Source organism: Cnephaeus nilssonii, assembly GCF_951640355.1.
Source record: "Cnephaeus nilssonii genome assembly, chromosome: 9".
NCBI classification, from domain to species: domain Eukaryota; kingdom Metazoa; phylum Chordata; class Mammalia; order Chiroptera; family Vespertilionidae; genus Cnephaeus; species Cnephaeus nilssonii.
The window spans coordinates 39079116-39101145 of record NC_137080.1 but is presented as its reverse complement, the minus strand read 5'-3'; the positions used below and the strand labels follow the sequence as shown (position 1 = coordinate 39101145).

General features: G+C 49.7%; 1 protein-coding gene across 2 annotated transcripts in view; it reads right to left on the bottom strand.

The window, feature by feature from the left end:
• Positions 1-9392: 9392 nt before the first annotated feature.
• BEND3 (BEN domain containing 3) overlaps positions 9393-22030 on the bottom strand; it is a 34124-nt gene continuing 21486 nt past the window's right edge. For both annotated transcript variants that reach the window (XM_079780722.1, XM_079780723.1), the window contains exon 4: positions 9393-15129. In XM_079780722.1, coding sequence (XP_079636848.1) covers positions 12886-15129 — 2244 coding nt within the window. In that variant the 3' untranslated portion in view covers positions 9393-12885. The remainder of the gene's footprint in view (positions 15130-22030) is intronic.

Here is a 22030-nt window from a genome sequence, read left to right as displayed (position 1 = left end):
CTCTCTAAAAAAAAAAAAAAATCAATGGAGAGGATTAACAAAAAGAAAATATAAAGTGAAAAATTTCTCTTTAAAAACAAAACAAAGGGATATATGACAGGGACCTTATGTGGCCCACAAAGCCTAAAATATTTGCTATCTGACCCTTTCGAGAAAAAATGTAGTGACCTCCCCAGGGGGAGGGCAGGCAATAAGCTGAGAGTTTAATTTTCAGGTGAAAGTAGAAAATACAGATTTTATCAATGAAGAGAATAAAGAATCAGACTGTTTTAATTCTCAAGAGTGTTATAAAAGGGACAAACATATAAAGTAGTATTAGAAGGGACTCACAAATATACATCATCTAAGGAAAGGTCATTTGCATAAGTCAGTGGGTAGATTCCTGGGAGCTGTTTCATGGCACTGGAAGGGACAGCTCAAATAGATTTATTAGGTTATGTCCCATCAGGAAGACTGACTGACTGGCTCCAGGAATTCTTGAGAACTCAGGTTAACTGACAGAGAAGGGAAATGTCTGTAGCCTGAAGCAGTGGGCTATTTGGGCCTAGAACCAGCGCAGGTTTCAGAAGACCCAGGAACATAAATTTTTTAAAAATATTTTTTTATTGATTTCAGAGAGGAAGGAAGAGGGAGGGAGAGAAACATCAGTGATGAGAGAGAATCATTGATCGGCTGCCTCCTGCACACCTCCTAACTGGGGATCGAGCCCACAACCCAGGCATGGGCCCTTGACCAGAATCGAACCCAGGACCCTTCAGTCTGCAGGCTGATACTCGATCTACTCAGCCAAACCAGCTAGGGCTAAACGGCTTTTTGAAACTATTGGACCCATTCCAGACTTATCTGTTTTTAAAACTCAAACTAAGGTCCCGGGTCCGGGCGAGGCCGCGGGCCCCTGGATCCGGGTGGGCCTGGCCCCGGGTCCGGGCGAGGCCGCGGGCCCCTGGATCCGGGTGGGCCTGGCCCCGGGTCCGGGCGAGGCCGCGGGCCCCTGGATCCGGGTGGGCCTGGCCCCGGGTCCGGGCGGGGCCGCGGGCCCCTGGACCCGGGTGGGCCTGGCCCCGGGTCCGGGGGGGGCCGCGGGCCCCTGGATCCGGGTGGGCCTGGCCCCGGGTCCGGGTGAGGCCGTGGGCCCCTGGATCCGGGTGAGCCTGGCCCCGGGTCCGGGTGAGGCCGTGGGCCCCTGGATCTGGGTGAATCAGTGCCCCTGGGTCCGGCCGAGACCAAACCAGAGGGAGTCGGACCTGCATTACCACCATTTGTCCACCATCCAGAGCTGAGGGGTCAGTGCCGACATGTACACATGAGGAACTGGTGGACATTGATATTGGGTCTCAAAAGAACTGTTGGTCCAGAAAGAAACTCACTACAGACTGATTCATTTGCCTGTCAGCATAACTATTATTGCTCGTCTCACATTCAGTTCTTATAAGTATTTCTCTAGTGACACATGATTTCGCTCATCTAGGGGAAATGATGAACAATATAGTCTGATGAACAACAACAGAACCAGAAACAAGGAGGCATCGATCGGACTATCGGGCCTCAGAGGGAGGATAGGGGAGGGTGGGGGGAGGGGGGAGAGATCAACCAAAGGTCTTGTGTGCATGCATATGAGCCTAACCAATGCTTAAGTTCAACAGAGGGTTGGGGCATCCAAGGGGAGGGGTGTGGGATGGGAATGGGGGGATGAGGACAAATATGTGACACCTTAATCAATAAAGAAATTAAAAAAAAAAAAAAAAACTCAAACTAAGAAGGTATCTGATGATGGAAAATGTTGGTTTGGTCACAGCTTGTGGCAAAAACTGATCATAAACAAAAGCATTTCATAAAGATTTATGAACTCTGGTAACGCACTCATTCCTACTTGACACAAATGACAGCTGCTTTATAATGTGTCCCGGCAAAGCCTCCTCAGATAAAGGATTTGGATATTTCTAATGCAGTGGTTCTCAACTGGGGGTGATTTTGCCACCGGTACATTTGACAGTGTGTGGAGATACTTTTGGTTTTGGGGATGGCATGGGCATGGAGTGGGTAGAGACCCGGGATGCTGCTAAACATGACAGCCCCCACAACGACGAGTTATCTGAGCCAGAATGTCCATAGTGATGAGGTTGAGACCCTCCTCTGATGGCACGACAAGGAAGAATTTTTTTAATGGTTCTTGTTTTCCCGGAGAAGTATGGAAATGCTGCTGGTGTATGTTTGCAGTTTTTAAAGGAAGAACATTTTAAAGTTCTGACTTGGTTATGTTGTGGCAGAATGCACGGGAGAACGATCAGCCAGCGCTCTGAGGGAGGAAAGTTTAACCTTTATTTCGCAGATCTGCTAGTCCGGGGGAATTCCAGATCCAAAGCCTGAACTCAATCCTGGGGAGGCTCTGACCTATACATCTCCTGTGGCGGGCCCCTGAGGGTCCCTGCTGCTCCGCCCCAATCAGTCTGGGCGGGGCCTTGGGACATGCTCCGAAGCTCCTCCCAAGTCAGTCCTGGCGGGGCCCTGGGGTTAGGCTGTGCAGCTCCACCCACGTCAGTCAGAGTGGGGAAGTAAGACTGCAGTTTTAACCAGATACTGAACTAAGTTGCAAGCCCCCCCCCTCCCCTTCCCATTTTCCTTTTCAGGTAGAGGCCTATCTAGTCCTTTTACCAGTAATGGTTAATCCTTTCAAAGAAATAGCTGTTCTTCCTAGGAAATATGGTGCTAATTGCATTTCTCAACCAACAAAAAAGTAGACATATGGGGGATAATTTGTGGTTTATTTTGTCAATAATGATTGGGGAGATAGAAACATAACTACCATTTTTCAAGAAACGAAGAAGAGCCCTAGCCGGTTTGGCTTAGTGGATAAAGCATCGGGTTCCAGGTTCGATTCCAGTCAAGGGCACATGCCTGGGTTGCGGTCTTGGTCCAACGTGCAGGAGGCAGCCATTCAATGATTCCCTCTCATCATTGATGTTTCTATCTCTCTCTTCCTCTCCCTTCCTCTCTGAAGTCAATAAAAATATGTTTAAAAAAAAGGGGGGGGCATGTGTGGGGAGGGGTGTGGGATGGGAATGGGGGGATGAGGACAAATATGTGATACCTTAATCAATAAAGAATTTAAATAAAATAAAAAAGGAACGAAGAAGAAAATAGATTTCAGTTGGGGTGGTAGTGCCTGGTCCATGAGCCTCAAAGGGTGTGCTGTGACTTCCCACTGAAGTTCTGCCTTATCTGGGACATAGAGATTTTGGCCTTCAAACAGTTACTGTTACTGGCGACACTGATGAGCAGGGAGCAGCGAAGGAAATGGTAAACTCCATCATGCAGACTCAGGGGAGCAACAAGGGTGCGTCTCCCAAAGTGTCTTTGAAAATCAGCCTTGAAGTCAGCCGTAGCAGGGTAGTCTCACCTTGGAAATCAGTCAACACCGTGAATCAGAGTTTATTTTCCCTTGAGAGCCACTTACCAACATGTTGTTAAACATTCACCAACACACCGTTGCGTGGAACGGGGACGCACGCCCACACGTTTTCCCATGAGGACAAGCCCTCGCACCGGTACCCTCTTTCAGGTTATTTTTTCTCCTCTGTTGGTTTCACGTATTTCACAGGTGCTCCCTGACTTTAGCCAACTATTCTAATGTGTGTAATGTGTATCTTTCTTGGTATGCTTTCTTGTAAAATGTGTTTTTGCTGTTCTTTACACACTGAAATTTCATAAATGGCATTACTATATATTTCATTTTGAATACTTTCTTCACTCAGAATGGTTTTTAAGATCCATCCATGGCACTCACTATAGGCACATCTAACCCATTGTTTCACTCTGCTGCATAATAAATCCCAGGGTGCATCCACCACATTTTGCCTACCCCACCCCCTTTTTCTTTTTTAATATATTTTTATTGAATTTTTACAGAGAGGAAGGGAAAGGGAAAGGGATAGAGAGTTAGAAACATTGATTCAGCTGCCTCCTACACACTCCCCACTGGGGATGTGCCCGCAACCAAGGTACATGCCCTTGACCGGAATCGAACCTGGGACCCCTCAGTCCGCAGACCCACGCTCCATCCACTGAGCCAAACCGGCTAGGGCTCTTTTTTTAAAAAAAAATTTTAAATACATTTTTATTTATTTCAGAAAGGAGGGAGAGGAAGAGAGAGATAGAAACATCAATGATGACAGGGAATCATTGATTGTCTGCCTCTTGCACGTCCTCCACTGGGGATCAATCCCGCAACCCTGGCATGTGCCCTTGACCGGGAATCGAACCCGGGACCCCCCAGTCCGCAGGCCGACGCTCTATCCACTGAGCAAAACCGGCCAGGGCTCATTTTTTTGGTTTGTTTTAAGAGAGAAGGAGGTAAGGAGAGAATGAGAGAAACATCAATTTGTCCCACTTACTTATGTATTCATTAATTGCTTCTTGTATGTGCCCTGAACAGGGATCAAACCTGCAACCTTGGCATATCGGGACGATACTCTAACCAACTGAGTTATCCGGTAAGGCCTTGCCTCTCCTCTCTTCCAGACTCCACCAGCTCCCCTCACCACAGTAACAGTGCTTGCTTCCTCTCCACGATGGCTGCACCAGGCTGCTCTCCCACCAGCAACACACAGAGTGCCTGCAGGCCCGTAGCCTCACCCAGCCCCTGGCACCATGACCCAGCTTTTGGAGTCTAATGTAGTCTAAAGAGGTGTAGTTGTAACATACTTCCTAAGTTCTCCTTTCCTATAATGCAAGTGGAGCAGGCAGTTAAACAGCATGAGCAGGGCAGAACCGTGGGCCAGGTGCAGAGGGTCACCAGGGCGGAGAGCCCCAGGCGCCTAGCAACAGGCAAAACTACAAGCCCTTGCCTGACCACTCCCTGAAGCATTAACTCCTGGAAGGTGACATCTAGGCTCCAGGCAGAGAGAAGCAGCAGTCAGACGAAGTAAGAAGTAACGCACCTTATCAGGACCTGCTGCACTGACTAATGACCCCCTGACACCAACCACTCATTGGAGACCCCCCCCCTCCCCGCCCCCCAGGAGACACTGGGGAAATATGCTCTATTGAGATCTTGCCCTGAGGCCTTCAGATAAAAGCTCTCTCTGGAGCATCCAGCTCCCTTCCCCACTCCCTGCTTTCCCCAGGGCATGCTCTCTTTCCTGGAGTATGCCCTAGCGCCTCTCCTCCCTTTTTCCTCAAGATGCATATCTCTCCCCCTCTTTCTTCTAAGCTCCAAGGGCCCTTTTACTACTTCGGTCACTTTCTAAACTTCCCCATAAGTTCCTTGGCTCTGAATTCTTTCAAGCCGAACTCAAGGACCGAGATTGCCGCCCAGTGCCATTTTTCCACCGCCAACACAAGCTCCCACAGCCTGCCCATCTGTAGCGTGGACTTTCCCAGAGGGCTCTGAGACGGCCTCTCCTGCTGCTCTCAAAACCATGCTTGCTGGCTCTTTTATAGTTTTGCTCATTGTTACTGGTTAACAGACCAGGTATATTAAAAGGAGGATGGTGAAGTCTGCAATTCTGTCTCATGGATGTTTCTATCTCTCCCTTCCTCTCTGAAATCAATTATATATATATAATAAAGTGGGCAGTTTCTACTTAGAGTTCTGGACTGGTTATATCCGTTTTCTGGAGCCCCCCTCAGAGGGGTTAGATACTATTCGATATTTCCCCACAGAATACTAGTATGTGAGAATTTTCTTTAGGACGGTGGGGGAAATCCCTTAACTCTTGATTCCGAGACGAAGGTGAGGCTGAAACGATAGGAGCCGGCTCTGGATCTAGGCAGCACCACTGCTGTTAACCTGAAGAGAAGGCACCCATCCCCATGGTCCTAACATGTGCTGGAGTACATGCCTCATCGTGCCTGGAACTGTGCCTGTGCGGAGATTTCAGCTCATCCACTCCAAGGAGACTTGGCTTTCATACCTTGTGTCAGAAACGGAGCCCCAGGAAGACCAGGGCTATTGCGTTCTGCAGCACTGTGTTCCGGCCTGTGAGCAACAGGAGAGTCGGGGAACTGGGGACCCACAGGTGCACCTCAGACCAAAGCCCAGCCCTGCTCCCCCTGGGATGGCTCAGCTGTCTGCACTGAGGGCCAGAGCCAAGGCCTCAGGCTGCCAATGCCCACATGCGTCTGGAAAACCAGTTCCAGGCCAGGACGTCAGGTCTTGGGCTGTTTACCACCAGAACCTTCTCTCCAAGTTCAAACAGGCTTCACTACCAACGAGGGAGGCTGGGACTTGTTAGGACCATGGAACAGTGCCCAGAAGGTAGCAGGTGTTTCAGACGCTTCTGCCGAAGGAACTTCCTTTAGAGGCAGAGATAATTCCTCCTGCATTCCTTGTTGTATTTCCTGTGGCATTAAACGTTTGCGTGAGTCAAATTCTCTCTCACTTGGATGGATCCAGAAAGCTCAGGGACTGTAGACAGTGAGCAAAAGTTCAACGTAGGGGACTACGAGGTAGAGACATGGAGAAATGTACTCCACACAGCTTTGCAAATGGCAGCACAGAAATCAAGAGCACACACTTGGGAGTCAGCCTGGCCATCTCTGCTACCTGTACGACCTTGACCAAGTTACTTAACCTCTGGAAGCATCCCCTTTTGTAAAACGGGGGATAAAAATACCTAGCCCAAGGGTTTCTGTGAGGATTAATTGAAATAATGCTTGTGAGGTCTCTAGCACATTCTTGAGCCATTACAGGAGCTCACAAAATGGGAGTGCTTACGAAAAACAGGACTCCCAGTAACTTCGGGACCGGTCAGCCCTTCTGAACACGCAGCTGTCACACGGGGGAGCCTCTGGAAGGAGGGGCTGTGGCATTACATGCTCTCAACCCCTGTGAGGGACACAGCGCACCATCTGGACCAGGGGTCCTCAAAGTTTTTAAACAGGGGGCCAGTTCACTGTCCCTCAGACCGTTGGAGGGCCGGACTTAAGTTTAAAAAAAAAACAACTATGAACCAATTCCTATGCACACTGCACATATCTTATTTTGAAGTAAAAAAACAAAACAGCAAAAACACCCACATGTGGCCCGCGGGCCGTAGTTTGAGGACGCCTGATCTGGGCCATCAGGACTATAAACTCTATTTAGAAGAACAAATGAATTCTTACTCCTTCAAATAAAATCAACGGACATGCTCCACCACGCAGAAATGTTCTGGCCAAAGGCATCCTGTTCGGCAGCGCCCCTAAGACCTGATGCTGAAATGAGGCAAACCGCCTCTTCCTACTGACCTAAAAGCTAAGACTTAGTTTAGCACTCGTTAAGGAGTAGTCAGTTTTATTTGAACACAACAGGAAACCACTTATTTCAGCTCAGATCTATTTCTAATGGTCAGGAAAGTGCTAAGCCTTCTGTTTCTGTATACACAGACAATCACGGCGAATTTTGTGAAGTTACTGTAGTGCAGTAGGTCTCAGAGTGCGGCCCCCAACGTCAGCACCAGCATCTCCCAAACCTACGGAACCAGAACCTCTGAGGGGCGGGGCCCAGCAATCTGGTCTAACTTGTCCTCTGGCGGTTCTGCCCCTTGTGGGTGCTGATGGAGTTCCACCCAGACCCCCTTTGCCACTGCCTCCTTCCTGTAGCTGCCAGGGCCAGCGACCCTTCTGGAGCCACCCCGCCAGGTGAGGTACCCCCTTCCCATGGGCAAGACCTCAGACACATCATTAACCAGCCCCAAGGCTTCAACTGGGACTAATTCTCCGAACAATTCATACCCCTAGGGTTTCTCAGTGGATGGGGATGAAGCCAGACGGCAGTGGAAACCACACTCTTGCTGGTGGCTTTTCCCTGGACGCATCTGCTTTTCCCATGCTCCTCCTGACAGCCCACCCTCCACCAATTGCACAAGAACCCCCGTCTCAGATTCTGCTCTTAGGGAATGCAATCCACAGCAGTTAATTTCACAATCTCCAAAAATGTACTACTACCCGAACACGTCTGTCCACAATTCCCAGTTATTTCACTCAAGGCAAGTCTAAAACCAGCGCACCCATACCTAAGCCCACCAGAGGTTCAGAGGATGTGGGTGACAGGACACAGACCTGCAATTGTTTTTGGACCTGAACGTTCGTGTATCGTGACTCGGGGAATGTAGTGCTTTAGCTCCTGAGACGGTGTGCGATGGTGAGACAAGCTTGGATTCAAATCCTGGCACCACAATTTGCAAGTTGTGTCAACTTGGACAATAAAGCTACTTCTCTCTTCCTCCTTCTACCACAAAGCAGAGTGCCCAAAACACCGAGTTTTTATGAGAATTAAGTGAGATGGCATAAACATCCCTCAGGGACTTAGCTTTCCTGTCTTAACAGGCATAATTATGGGATTTACTTCACAGGGCTCTTGAGAGGATCCACGTACAGCTCTCACATGGTACGTGCTACACGAACTTTAGGTGTCATTACAAGGAGCAGGCTGGAGACATGCTCATTCCCTTCCCACGGCGGGCCAGGGGGTTTCACACTGACCTGGAAGCTCCCTTAGAGTCCACCGCATCTCCAACCCAGTGACAGTGGAAACGAATCTGGGGTGGCGCTCTTCTCTGAGGTTTCCTAGAGCAGCTCACCTATATGGAAATCCTCTGAATTTTCTTTTTGGTAGAAAACAAAGATGCTTAGAGCTGGAAGGGGCTTAAGAATTTAGCTTTCCGTCAAGTCCTGCTTAAACTCGCTCATGTATTTCGCCTCTGGGGCTCCAGCCCTTGACCAGTCCCAACCTGCACGCGGCTCGGCGGACAGGTGTCAGGCTCCCAGCAGCACTCACTCCCGGGGGGAAAGTGTCCCAATCACAGCTTACTTCACATATTGTGGCCCTTGGGCCAAAAAAAAAAAAGTTCCTCTGACAGTTTGAGAATTACTGTTACTATGAAATATTAAAGTTGACGATTTGTAATTAGCCGAAGGGTGAGAAGAAACGTGCATCCTTTTGTTATCAGTTAATAACATGTTAGCTTTGGGGAACTAAATCCCATTTAACCCAAAGGGAAAAGCAGCTTTGCTGGCTGGGCCTCAGGCAGGGAGCGCTGGGCGCCCAGGAAAGATAAAGTAAATGCGCCCCCACCGTGGGGCCAGGAAGCGGGTTGTGTAGAAACAGGCTAGGATTTACTTGGTGACTCTTCACTCAGCTGTGACAAACTGAAATCCGGTGAGCTACAGCCCCGACACCCCACGTGTGGAAGCCCCAGAGGCTGGGGTGCCCCAAGCATTCATGTCCCCCCCCCCCCCCCAGGGAGCAGTGAGGAGGCCGCAGAGAAAGACAAATAGACCAAGAAACCTCTTCCCTAAGGAAATAAGATGTTACGAGACCATATTTTTTTCTATTTTTAAACATTTTATATAACTCATAAAACAGTGCTTGTATAAAAATTCACACAAAGTTGCTAGAGAGCATACAATTTCCAAAAATGTCCTGGGTTTTTGTTACATTCAGTTTTCTAATGATGCACTCAAATCAATGGTAAAATGCAGACATTATGTGATAGTTCATTATCTTTGGTAAAACTATTCTCATTATTTTGTCTCCTCACAGTATTAACTCTGATATCCACTTTGTGCAGGGTCTGCTATCACTAGGATGTCAGAAAAACATTAAGGCTGGATCTACGCGAGGCAAGTATTTCCAAATGGCAGTAACAGCCCTTGGCCCCCAGCCCCACTTCATATCACCTAGCTACACAGGCAGGGAGAGAGCTCAATGGGCTCCAACCAGGGGTCTTGAGAAAGCCCCTCCCCCATCAGGCAAGAGGCAAACGTTTTGGGGAAAGGGGGAAACTGAGGCCATTTCTACAGGAACCCGGTGCCATGCTGTGGTCTGGTCAGGCCAAGTGACTCTTACCATTTAAACAGCTAATCCATTCATCACTCAGTAGATCCCATTGGTGGGTTGATGATTGCAGCTGACATGATACCCCTCCCCCTCCACTTACAGAAAGGAAGGTTCAGGGCTGACACGGAATATGGAGAGGGGCACACTAACACCCTCGACACAAGACACGACTTGACTCCCTGTCACATGGCTGTTGTCATGTAGACTCAGCCAAAGTGAACTGAAGCAGGGTTAGAACACTTAGGACATCCATGACTACCTTCATACATTCTTTTAAGAGTTCCTAACACAGAACATGAGGGACACTACCACCTAACGTGACTTGCTATTTTACTTAACACCAGAATGTGTCTGTGCTAATTCTTTACTTCTCCGGATAGAAGGCAAAAAAACACCCCGAAAAACAAGTGAAAACCAAAAATTTAGATAGAAAGGGGGAAGGGATTTGCCAACAGATCTTATGGAAAATATTACATTTAAAAAAAAAAAAAAGTAGTTTGTACTTATATTGCTTCATGTAAAAACTGCCCCTGAGCCCACCTGCAGGGCCGGGGAGCTGAGGGCACCACACAGGCCGCAGGGCCTGCATTCGCTTCCTGCCGAGACAGTCCAGAGGGACAGCAAGCAGCTCCCCGAGTGCGGCCACCTCTCTTCACTGAAAGGGACACTAAGATGGGGCGGGGGGGGGGGGGGGGTCGGGGAAAGCCCTAAGCAGGAAAGGTATAAAAGGAAACCACCCAAACAGAGTTTCCGAAAACATGATCTAGGTTACGGAGACATAGTTCATCCCTAGAACCTAGAACCTGTTGATTTCTTTAACGTGGGTACACAGGGTTTTAAAAAATGATTGTGCTTCTGAAGTTGCAGGGTGACATTCCACCCTCTAGAAAGCAGGACAACGTTCACATGGCTTGGAATCCTCTCGGATACATCCTAGAGGCCAGAAGGAATTCCACGGCACTCCTCAACCAGCAGGGCTGGCGGGCGAGTGCCACTGCCATCTTTGGGTAGGGGGTAGGGCGTGTGTGTGCATGTGTGTATATGCATGTATGTGTGCACATGTGCATTTGCTTGCATGCATTTGTGTGTTTGGGAGACTAAGGCATAGAGAAAGGCGCAGGTGAGGGGGCGTGGGGTGACCCTCCTGGCTGCTCCAGTCCCTTCTTCTTTCCAGGCACAAAGAAGTTGAAGTTGTTTATGTAGGTCCCCATCATCGCACTTGTTTTTTAATAAGAAATGTGTGCGTGCACATGTGGGTGGGTGGGTGGGTGAGAGAGTCATTAAATCCCTGTGCATTTCTAAGTTTCAATAATTTAGGACTGCAGTTCCAACAGAAATAATCTGTAAATGACATTTAAAAGCAATTTTAATAAAGCTAGGTCAGCACGTAAACATTGTTCAAAATCCTGTCATATGTATTAAAAGAAACAAACCAATCAACCAACCTGCTGGGTGCAGGCAAAATGCTGTCCTATAGCCACCGGAACCCAAGTCCTTGTCAGCTGTATAGACAATTCACAGATTGCTTCTATTGTTTCTGCATTTTAAGGTAGCCAATATTTAAGCCACAGGGTTTTATGACTACCCTGTGTGATTCATTCATTTTCTCAGGTTTCTGGTATGATGCATTCAGTTTGAGTTCTAGACTGTTTCCTTTTCCTCTTAGGCATTTGGCCCCCAAAGTCAGGTACATAAAAGTATTGTTTTCAATAACTTTAACTACTGGGGAATTTCCTGGTTGGAACTCTTGGAGAACATGCCACTGGCCTGAAATAGTCTGACCTTCCCAACCAGTGGGAAGAGAAGAAATGTCTCAATCCCAGGCAAGGGACCAAGATGTAGGGCAGCAGGGCCTTCTAGGGGGTCTGAGGGGAGAGCTCTGAGTGGACCCTGGGAAGGGACATGGGAGCCCCATTTGAGATGACCTGTGTCCTTCCAATACCGGGTATCCCCAAGAGGGCCGGAGGGTCTGGGCCTGCCCTGGGGAACAGGATGCATACCGACTGGAGGAGCTAACACGGAGCTGTGGTGAAGTCGCCATACAGCCCCCAGAACCCAGGCTTTGTACAAATACACACACAGAAAGTAAACAGTTCCTGGTGGGTCCAAAGGGACCCGTCCTTACATCAAACAAGAAGCCAATTATTCACACACTGTTCTCCAAGGACATGTGCCTGCCCCTCCAACCAGCCTCCTCATACGGAGAGGGACGGGGGCAGTGGAAGGACACAGCTCAAACGACATTGTGAACGTGTTTCCACGTCTATCTACATTCATCTCATCATCATCATCCAGTGTTCTTGTCTACAGAGAGGGAGCACAACATTCCACCCACCCAGCAACGGCGAACAGGCCAGGCCACGAGGAAGCCCCTTCCTCGGCACCACAGTGGAGGGAGGAGGCGAACATGGTCAGAAGGGATGTCACGCCACCCCATTCCCGCTACTGCCATGCAAGGGGCATCCTGACTCTTCAAAATCAGACATAAAAGACAAGGTCAGTGACGTCGGTCTCTCTGCACCTGACGCTCCTAGCCACCATGCAGAAACATGGCCGTTGTAAAAATTTCATACACCTGAAACCACCTTCAAAAGAAATCCCGGCAACTGACGTCATCTAACAGCATTTCACCATGAATACTTAAAAGATTCTTTTTTTCCCTAAGCAAATCGGCCCCCAAAGAGCCCAAGTGATCTTTTTAAAAAGGGGTTTCCTTTTAATTACAAAACAATTGATAAAAACGAAAGATGTAAAATGTGGGAAGAGGGACAAGAGTTGCTGAATTTGCATTTCACACTGAGGAGAAGGGGGGACAGCCAGGAGAGAGAGGCCTGCTCCTGAGGCCTCGGCTCTCCAGCTCAGCAGCCACCCCCAAACTGGCTGCACCCCTGGGGAACCCGGGACACGGGTCGGAAGTCAGAGAGACCAAACGTAAGGCTTCGTTCTTGCGGTTGGGTGGGTGTCTGTGTGCAAAAGTAGTAAGCCACTTGCCACTGCCGTAAGGTGCGTGTCCGTGGATACCGTACACGTGCTCCGAAGGGAGGCTCAGGCCCAGGGTACCCATATCACTTCTCCACTTTCTTGGCTTTCTTCAGGATGTCACATTTTTTCCTGTTGGGGCGGCGGCATCGCTCGTCGATGCTGGGGATACATTCGTAATGCCACACCTCCTCCATCTTCTCCACGGGGTACACGGCCTCCACGTAGTGGCGGATGAGTCTGAGCCGCGTGGGGTCCAGCTGCTTCTTGTTGCAGGCCCCCGAGTGGTTGTACTGCAGCCGGAGGTTCTCGGCCGTGAAGAGTTCGGGGAAGAGCCTGACCAGGAGCCGCGCGGCGAAGTTGCCCACCGAGAGGCTCTGCTGCACGATCTCGCGCACCTCCTTGTCCGACAGCAGGTACGGCGAAGGCACCGGGAAGTCGGGCGAGGGGACCACCAGCTCGTCCAGCGGGATCTTGCAGAAGTCTTTGCTACTTCTCTCGGGGGGCAGCGGGGGCCCCTCATACTCCTCCCGGAACCTCTCGGAGTTGATTGCGTAGCTTGCCGGGTCCCTGCACTCGGGGCCTGGCACGTGGACCTTGCGCTGCTGCTGGTAGGAGCGCCTCTGCTCCGTGTCCCGGCGGCGGCAGCGCTCGTCCAGTTTGCCCACAAACTCCAGCGTCCAGACGCGGTCGTTCTTGGCGCGGGGGTAGAGCAGCTGCACGTAGTGGCGAATGAGCCTGATGCGGGACGGGTCCAGCTGCTTCTTGCCCAGGGAGCCGCTGCAGTTGTACTGTTTGCGCAGGTTCTCGTGGGTGAAGAGCTCGGGGAAGAGGTGCACCAGCAGGCGCGAGGCGAAGTTGCCGATGGACAGGCTGCTCTCGTAGATGCTGCGCAGCTGCTCCTTGCTGAGCAGGCAGTCGGCGCCGGGCACCTCGAAGTCGGGCTGCGGGACCTCCAGCTTGTCGAAGTCGATGGGCACCAGCCAGATCTTCTTGGACCGCCGGCCGGGGCGCTCGCCCTCGAGGCTGTCCTCCACCTTGATCACGGAGATGTTGTCGGGCAGGCTGGAGGAGTCGTAGCAGTCGTCCCGCGGGGGCTCGCCCTCGCTGCCCCCGTCCAGCCCCAGCCCCTCCAGCTCGTCGTTCATGCGCTGGGCGCACTGCTGCAGCCAGGCCTCCTCCTCCTGCATGTCGGGGAAGTAGATCTCCGTGTAGTTGCGGATGATCTGCAGCCTCTGCGGGTCCAGCTCCTGCTTGCCACCGTCCCCGTAGCAGCTGTACTGCTCCCCCAGCTTCCGGTGGTCGAAGAGCTCGGGGAAGAGCCGGTGCAGCAGGAACACTGCGAACTCGCCTGGCGAGGAGGCTTCGTCCAGGAACTCGGTGAGGTCCTGCGTGTCCACCACGTGGTCCGAGGCGATGGTGCTGCTCCGATCCAAGGACAGGGCCTCCTCCTGGTCTTTGTTGTCCAGGAAGTGGCCGGGGTCCACCTGCTCGGCCTCAAAGAAGCCGGCGACCTGGCCCCCTGGCTGGCTGTCCTCCATTTCCCGCTGGGCCCAGAAGCGGCTGAAGAAGTCGTTCAGCTGAGGCAGGCACTCTGCCTGCCACACGGCCGTGTCCTTCACGGAGGGGTAGTAGACCTCCACGTAGTTGCGGATGAGCTGCAGGTGCAGCGACTCCAGCTTCCGCTTGGCTGCAAAGCCGCAGGCACTGCAGCCGCGGGAGAAGTCCACGTCGCTGAAGAGCTCGGGGAAGAGCTGCACCAGCAGGCGGCAGGCCAGGTCCCCGCCCGACAGGCTCTGGTCCACGATCTGCTTGAGCTCGGCGGCCGTCAGCTGGTACTCGGGGGGCGGCTGGAACTTGGCCACCATCTCCGAGGGGCTCACCTGCTTCTTGATGCGGCTCACCTCCAGGGACAGCAGGTCCACCTTGCTGTGCAGCTGGGACATGTTGGAGGAGAGTGTGTTGAGCATGTAGAACATCTTCTGGATCAGGAAGTAGATGTTGGGGTCGCCGTCGGTGGTGGCCGAGGCCACACTGTCCCGCTTCTGTGTCTCGTTCAGGAGCCGCAGTGGTGAGGGGCTGTTGCTGGGGTTCGCCTTCTCCAAGAGTTCATACGTGCTGAGCATGTCTCCTGCCGGGGGGTTCTTCTTCTCCATGATCTTGTGCGAGATGCCGTACAGAGGCTTCTTGTAGGAGGGGGTGGTCGCGTCACTGCAGGGCTCCTCCTCGCCCGGCCACGCAGAGACCACGTTCTTGCCCCTGCCGGCCTGCTCCCCGTTGCCCTGGCAGGGCGAGCTGTTCTCGCGGTTCCTCATGCCTGCTAGGAGCGCCTGGAAAACACAAGGTGTGTTAGGGGATGTTCTGATTTACTACACTCGACACAGGTCTGTGTCACACACACACACAGGGGCCAAGGTCAATTGCAGGAGCATGAAAGGAGCCGATTCCCTCGCCCTGGAGTCACTCTGTCCAGAATGCACCACGAATGCAAACACACATCTCAGTGTAAACCTGTCCATGCCCCCTATTTCCTGAGAGGCTCAGACTGGACCCGGAAGGCTGCGAGCTGCTGCAGGACACCAGCGCTGGACTTCCTACCCAGGGCCCGACAGGAGACAGAGCACAGTGGCTGGCAAGGCCGGGCAAGAACCCTGCTGGAGGTGGGAGGGAGACCATGGGAATGTGGAGCTCCTGGCCCGGTGACCTCACTGACCACAGCCTCTAGGAGGACAGGTGTCTCCACATGGACAGCCGGGATGCCCGGTGGTGGGCACAGAAGAACGGGGTCTAGACAGTGGCAGTGTGCTGCCCATCTACCACCGCCTGGAATCCCATCTTATCTCGGGTTGGAAAAGGGCCAGGCTAGCCCAGATGTTCCAGAGCCCGTGCTGCTGAGAGTCCATGAAATGATGGGGCCTCCCAGGTTTCTAAGTTTTTGGTCTCCCTGTTGGTCCAGCAGCCCTTCTCAACCAGAACTCCAGGAGGAAAGGGGGCCCCGCTGTCCTAAGTCACCCGCAGTCTGTAATGAATTAACATGTATCTTACGCATCTAAGAAGGGTACTCGCTATGTACGATCCACTCTGCTCAACAGAGGCCTGTGAGAGAATGAAGCCTTACCAACTGAGGTCTGAGGGACGGGTTCCTCCGCTCGCCCAGGGATGGTACACTCTGAAGGTCCATTGTTGCCAGACACCCAAGGAAGCTCAAGATACTCCTTAAGAACCTCAAAGCTGGACTCCACACGCCACACGGGACAGGCATCACCCTGACCATTGGGAACCCAGAGTTCTCGGTGCTTCCATCAGCAGTTTCCCCACTGCCAGGCCCTGAACGTTTCAAGAGGCTTATGTACATACACGTGGACAGGCGGTTTTGGAGAAAGGTTCAAAGGCAAGTCAGTGGAGGAAGGGTAACCTTCCCACAAGAGATGCTGGCTCATTCTACCATGTTCCGTATATAAAAATGAACTCAAAATGGATGGTGGACCTAAATAAAAAACCTAACTTAAAATTCTAATACTTCCAGAAGAAAACATAAGAGAAATCCTTTGTGTCCTAGCCAGTTGGCTCAGTGGGTGGAGCGTTGGCCTGCGAACTGAAAGGTCCCAGGTTTGATTCCGGTCAAGGGCACATGCCCGGGTTGTGGGCTCGATCCCCAGTGGGGGACTTGCAGGAAGCAGCCGATTAATGATTCTCTCTCATCATGGATGTTTCTATCTCTCTCTCCCTCTCCCATTATCTCTGAAATCAATAAAAAATATATTAAAAGAGAGAGAGAGAGAGAGAGAGAGAGAGAGAGAAATCCTTTGTGACCTTAGTTTAGGCAAATATTTCCTAGAATACAAGCACAATCCATAACGTGAGAGAACAAATTGATATAGTGGACTTCATAAAAATAAAAATTTCGGCTCTTTGAAGGACACCGTTAAAAGAATGAAAAACAGCCTAGGATGGAAGAAAATACTGGCAAATCATTTATCTGATAAAGGACTTGAGCCCAGAATACTTCCAGAACTCTCAAATACAGGAACAGACAACCCAATCAATTATTTCAACAGCTACATCAAAGTAGGTACATAAACGGCATATAAGCACATAAAGGATGCTTATTAATAACACGCAGATAAAAACCACAATGAAGGGACTCTTTCCCCCTCCCCACGTGGGAGTCTATGCTGTGAGATTCTTTCCCCCTCCCCACATGGGCATCTGTACTTGTTCTTCAATAAATTTCCACCTTTGCTATACCAAAAAAAACACACAAAAAAACCCCACAATGAAATGCCACATCACCCCCATAGAGTGGGGAATAAAAAAGACAGACAATACAGAGAACTGGAGATGAGGTGAAGGAGCTGGAACCCTCAGACACTGATGGTGGGGATATAACCACTTCGAAAAATACTTGTTACTTCCCAGAAAGTTAAACATACATGGACCATATGATCCAGGTATTCCATTCCTAGGAATTTATTTACCAAGCAAGATGGAAGCACAAGATCATATAAATACTTCCACACAAATGTTCATGGCAGCCCTATTTGTCAATAGCCCCAAACTGGAAACAACCCAAATTTTTATTAACAAGTATATAAACAAACTGTTATATTCGTACAAAGGAATACTACTCAGAATAAAACTGTTACACCTGGTAGTCACGATAAATCTAAGTAATTATGCTGAAAGAAGCCAAACAAAAGAGACCATACTTTATGATTCCATTCACATAAATTTCTAGAAAATACAAACTTATCGATAGTGACAGAAAGCAGATTAGTGGTTATGTGGGGTGCAGGGAGGATGCAAAGGGGCACAAAACCTGAATGGTAGCTGATGATGGATATGTTGTTTGTGGTGATGGCTTTACTAGTACACATGTCAAAACTTACCAAATGGCACACTTCATGTGCCATTCATTGTATTTCAGTCCTAACTCTACAAGCTGTTTTTGGCAAATGTTGAATTTGACCCCAAAATGTATGGGAATATATTTTCCAGGGTTTCATTAAGCAAAAGAGCTAATTGGCAAGCACTGGTGGCTGTCAAGGGATCAGGCAGGGTTGAAGCACAAAGAGTTCACTTCCACAGACAGGCATGTGCCCGAGGCAACTGCGGGATGATGGGAACAAAGTGCATCCTTCGGGTGCCCCTGCACCTGGGAAAACATGGCTGGCTTAGGCCGGCCCCGCCAGGGCTTCTGAAACTGCAGTCACCTGGAGTCTTGCTGGAACACAGATCCTGATCCCTGGGTCTGCACTTCTAACAGGCGGAAGTGTGGGTCCTCTCCAGGGCCTGCTCTTGGTTTTCTCATCCAGGCAGATTCAATGTCATCTGTAAACCTGCAGATAACTAATGCCGGCATCAAACCGCATGTGAGGCTTTTCCTCTTGCAGGGCAGAGAGACAATTTCAAGAGGCTAGCGTTACAGTGGCCGGTGAGCAACACCGTGTGAGAAGAGGTAGGCCCAGGTGAAAACAGGCCATGAGGTCACATAATCACAAAACTGTGATCCTTCTAAACCTTCCAGGCCATTTTCATTTAAATTAATCAACTACTTCCTTGACCCTTTTAGATAACAAAATAATGACTCATATTACAGAAAGGTTAATTTTTCTCTTATATCTCTGTTGATAACCATGCAAAATAAAAGCTATTTTACTCTCCTAGGAACCTGAAGAAGATATAGGAATTCTTGTGTTTTAATGATCCCACAGAGCTGCCCAATCCTTTCTCAGGGTTTGTCTGTCTAAGCTGATGAAGGGTCAGAGGCACTGGCCCCTCCTGTCCCTCACCACCCCCACACTTCCCAAGAGCACAGGAGCAGGACATGCTGGGTTGGGGAGCCTGCTCCTGCCCTACTCCCTCCTGGGGTCTCCTCACCAAGCTGTCCCCATCCCCATCCAATAGCAGGATGGTAACCTGATGGGAGCATGATATTCCTGAGTCTACCCCCAGTGCCTAGCACAGTGCCCGGGACACAGAGAAGCTCAATGAATGTCAGCCAACCACATACATGGAAGTTTAAAGCAGGGCAAGGGGTTCTACCACTCTCAAATACATGCTTAAGACAGAGGAGCAGTTCAGACAGGCCACTAGCTTCATGAATAACATGACTGTAGAGAGGTAAAAGGAGTGGATAAGTGTTCAGCTCAACTGTCATGCTGTCTGTCCTCTGTGTGTGACCTTGGTTACATTACATGACCTTTCGTGTCTCAGCTTCCTGTGTATAACTCAGGGATAAATAATGTAATGGTCTCGTGGGGGTTGTGAGGACTTAATGAGATAATGTACATAAGTACCATACTTTCCGGCGTATAAGACGACTGGGCATATAAGATTTTCCTGGGTTAAAAAGTCGTTTTATACGCCGGAAAATACGGTACTTAATATTTATTATTACAATATGATTATTATTATTTTGTTGTTGTCGTTAATCCTCACCCAAGGACATTTTTTCCCATTGATTTTTAGAGAGAGTGGAAGGAAGGGAGGGAGGGAAGGAGGGAAGGAGGGAGAGGGAGGGAGGGAGGGAGGGAGAGAGAGAGAGAGAGAGAGAGAGAGAGAGAGAGAGAGAGAGAGAGAAGTGAGAGAGACACATTGATTGGTTGCCTCCTGCAGTGCCCCAACTGCAACCCAGGTACGTGTCCTTGACCGGGAATTGAACCTGCGACCCTTCAATGGGCTGATGCTCTAACCCACTGGGAAGCACCGGCCAGGGTTATGATTATTATTAAATAATGTTACTCCTAAGCCAGAGCAGAGTTAAACCTATGGGCCTTTTATAAAACTAGTTGTAATGATTACTCTCAACTGGTAAACAAGAGAGCTTGCCTACAGCACCAGGAGCAGGGTAACTCACGCATGGACGGTGCATTTTACAGGCCTGTTTGCCAGGGGAGGAGTGCAGGACAACTGAGCTGGAGGTGGGGTTTTAAGCTCTTAATATATTTTTTTGTTCTGCTATCTGGCAGAAAGCAAAGGAATAGGAAGGAGGAAAGGAAGGACGCCCCCACCTCCCAGTACACACATCAGAAACTTGGAAAAAGGAAGGGATAGAGACAGTTGGAAATGTTACCCCTAATGCTGTGTGTTTGGAACAGTGGGTCATGACCCATTAGTAAACTGGTGCAACTGACTTGATGGATCATGACTAGCGTAAGAAGAAAGAGGGAGGGAAGGAGGAAGTATGAAAGAAAATAGAATAGAAAATACCACAGTGCACTGTACACGAATTAAATTCGGGAAAGTTTTGTTTCATTTCTGTGTGTAGCTACATAATTACATGTAAATCCATATATGTGAGCTGTATTTCTCTGCAAGATGGATTACGGCTGTAGGTCACTGTTAAAAAGCACTGCCCAAATAAATTCAAAGTGCCTTATTTGCTAATTCCTGCAGGCTGTAAATTCGATTTTTAGCAACTTATGCACCTTAAATTCTATTTTACCAAAATAACTTTGGCGGTCCCGTGCATCATTAGATAACTATGAGGTTTTACCAACATAGAGAAATTTGAGTTTGTAATGCCCATCACTAAAGAAATCATAACTGCATTAGGAATGATTTTAGAAACAGGGTCTTTGTTTTACAAGTGACTCCACTAATATTTTTAAAAAAGATCCTGTGCAGAGAGATCACCAGAAACCCACATGCCAAGCAGCAAGAGTACAGGTTCTAGAGAGAGATCTGAACAAACCAATCCCAGGCTAGGAAGTAGGCAGGGGGAAGTTTCTGGGTGAACTTGTTTGAATACCAACAACAAACAGACGTCCTCTGACTCCCCTACCTCCCCACAGCAGGCAGAAGGCCAGGGTGCATCACAACTGGAAATCCCCCCGATAACTCTCAATATTCAGCCTCATTAATAAAAACATTTCAGTTTCTACCAAGCATGTTAGAAACATTGCCACCCGCTGAAACATTTTTGGCTAACCTGCTCGAATAAAAAATTAAGTTTGAGTCCCAGTAGAGGGCAACATTCCTCACTCCCTCGAATACACAATTCAACACAAAACACAACGCAAGCACCAAAGAGAAGGTTCTTAGACATCTCCACAGCATTGACCTGTCAACTCAGCGCTCCAATTAACTCCACAAATGCTGATGCTGACAAGGCGACGACGGGCTGGCTGCGTCTGCAGCCGCTGATAAAATCTCTGCTCAGCTGTCTAGGAGTATCAAGAAATCTTAAATCTGCTACTTGGCACTGAGTGTCTGGCTGACACACACCATTCGTGATTCTCCAAGGTTCATCTTCTAACCAGATGGGAACTCGGCAGCAGAGCTCAGGCTCGGCCGTGCCAGCATCTATCCTGGATTTGATCAGGGCATTTCGTTCTGCCACCAGCAGCCTCAGACTCAAGAGGGAATGCCCAAATCTCTCCGCTGGAGAATCTGAACAAAAGGGTTGACGTTGGGTTGCAGGTGAGGGCTAAGTAGACTAGTTAGGGGAGATTCCACGTGTCTGTGCTCAGCGACATCGCAGGGATTGTGTCACCATGGAGATGCTTTATGGGCTAAACAGCTTTCTCAGGACTTCAAATCCAAGGGCAGTCACTGGTTTCAGTTCAGCGAATGATGAGTTGCTAAATGGTGCCCCGAGAGTCAGCAAACTGGAACACCAAGAAAGCAGCATGCCTTGGAGAGAGCAGGGAGTGGAGAATTAACGCGGCATCAAGGGCAGACGTGTGAAACGCCTCCAAGTAAATGAAGCAGGAGTGATGCTCACCTTCATTTTCTATAGAATGTTTCTTCTTTTTCCTCCTCCTCCTCCTCCCCCTCCTCCTCCTTCTCCTCCTCTTCATATCATAGCATCATCATCATCAATTGATCAGCTACTGTTTAGCAATAAGGTATGGAAGAGCTCTCTACCACACAGAGCCAGTAAACAAATACTACCGAGTGCCCAACATCTGGCAGGCACTGTGCAAGGCCATGGGCACACAGGGAACGAGCCAGACACAATGTCTACCCTCATGGCTTTTCCCTTGGGGTCATCCTCACACTGCCAAACAGTGTATGGTGAGGATCAGAAACGATTCCTGAAAAAATAAGGAACTGGACAGAAAAAGCAACTACAATGGGAGTGAGAAGAAAAAGAAGCGACCGCAAGATATCAGGGCAGGATGTCCTCAAAGGCTCCTCACAGCATCTTATAACTACCCCACAGCCCTGAGAGCCACCATGGTGCTGAAGTGCCCAGTTCCCAATGGAGCAGGCTTGGCAGTGCTG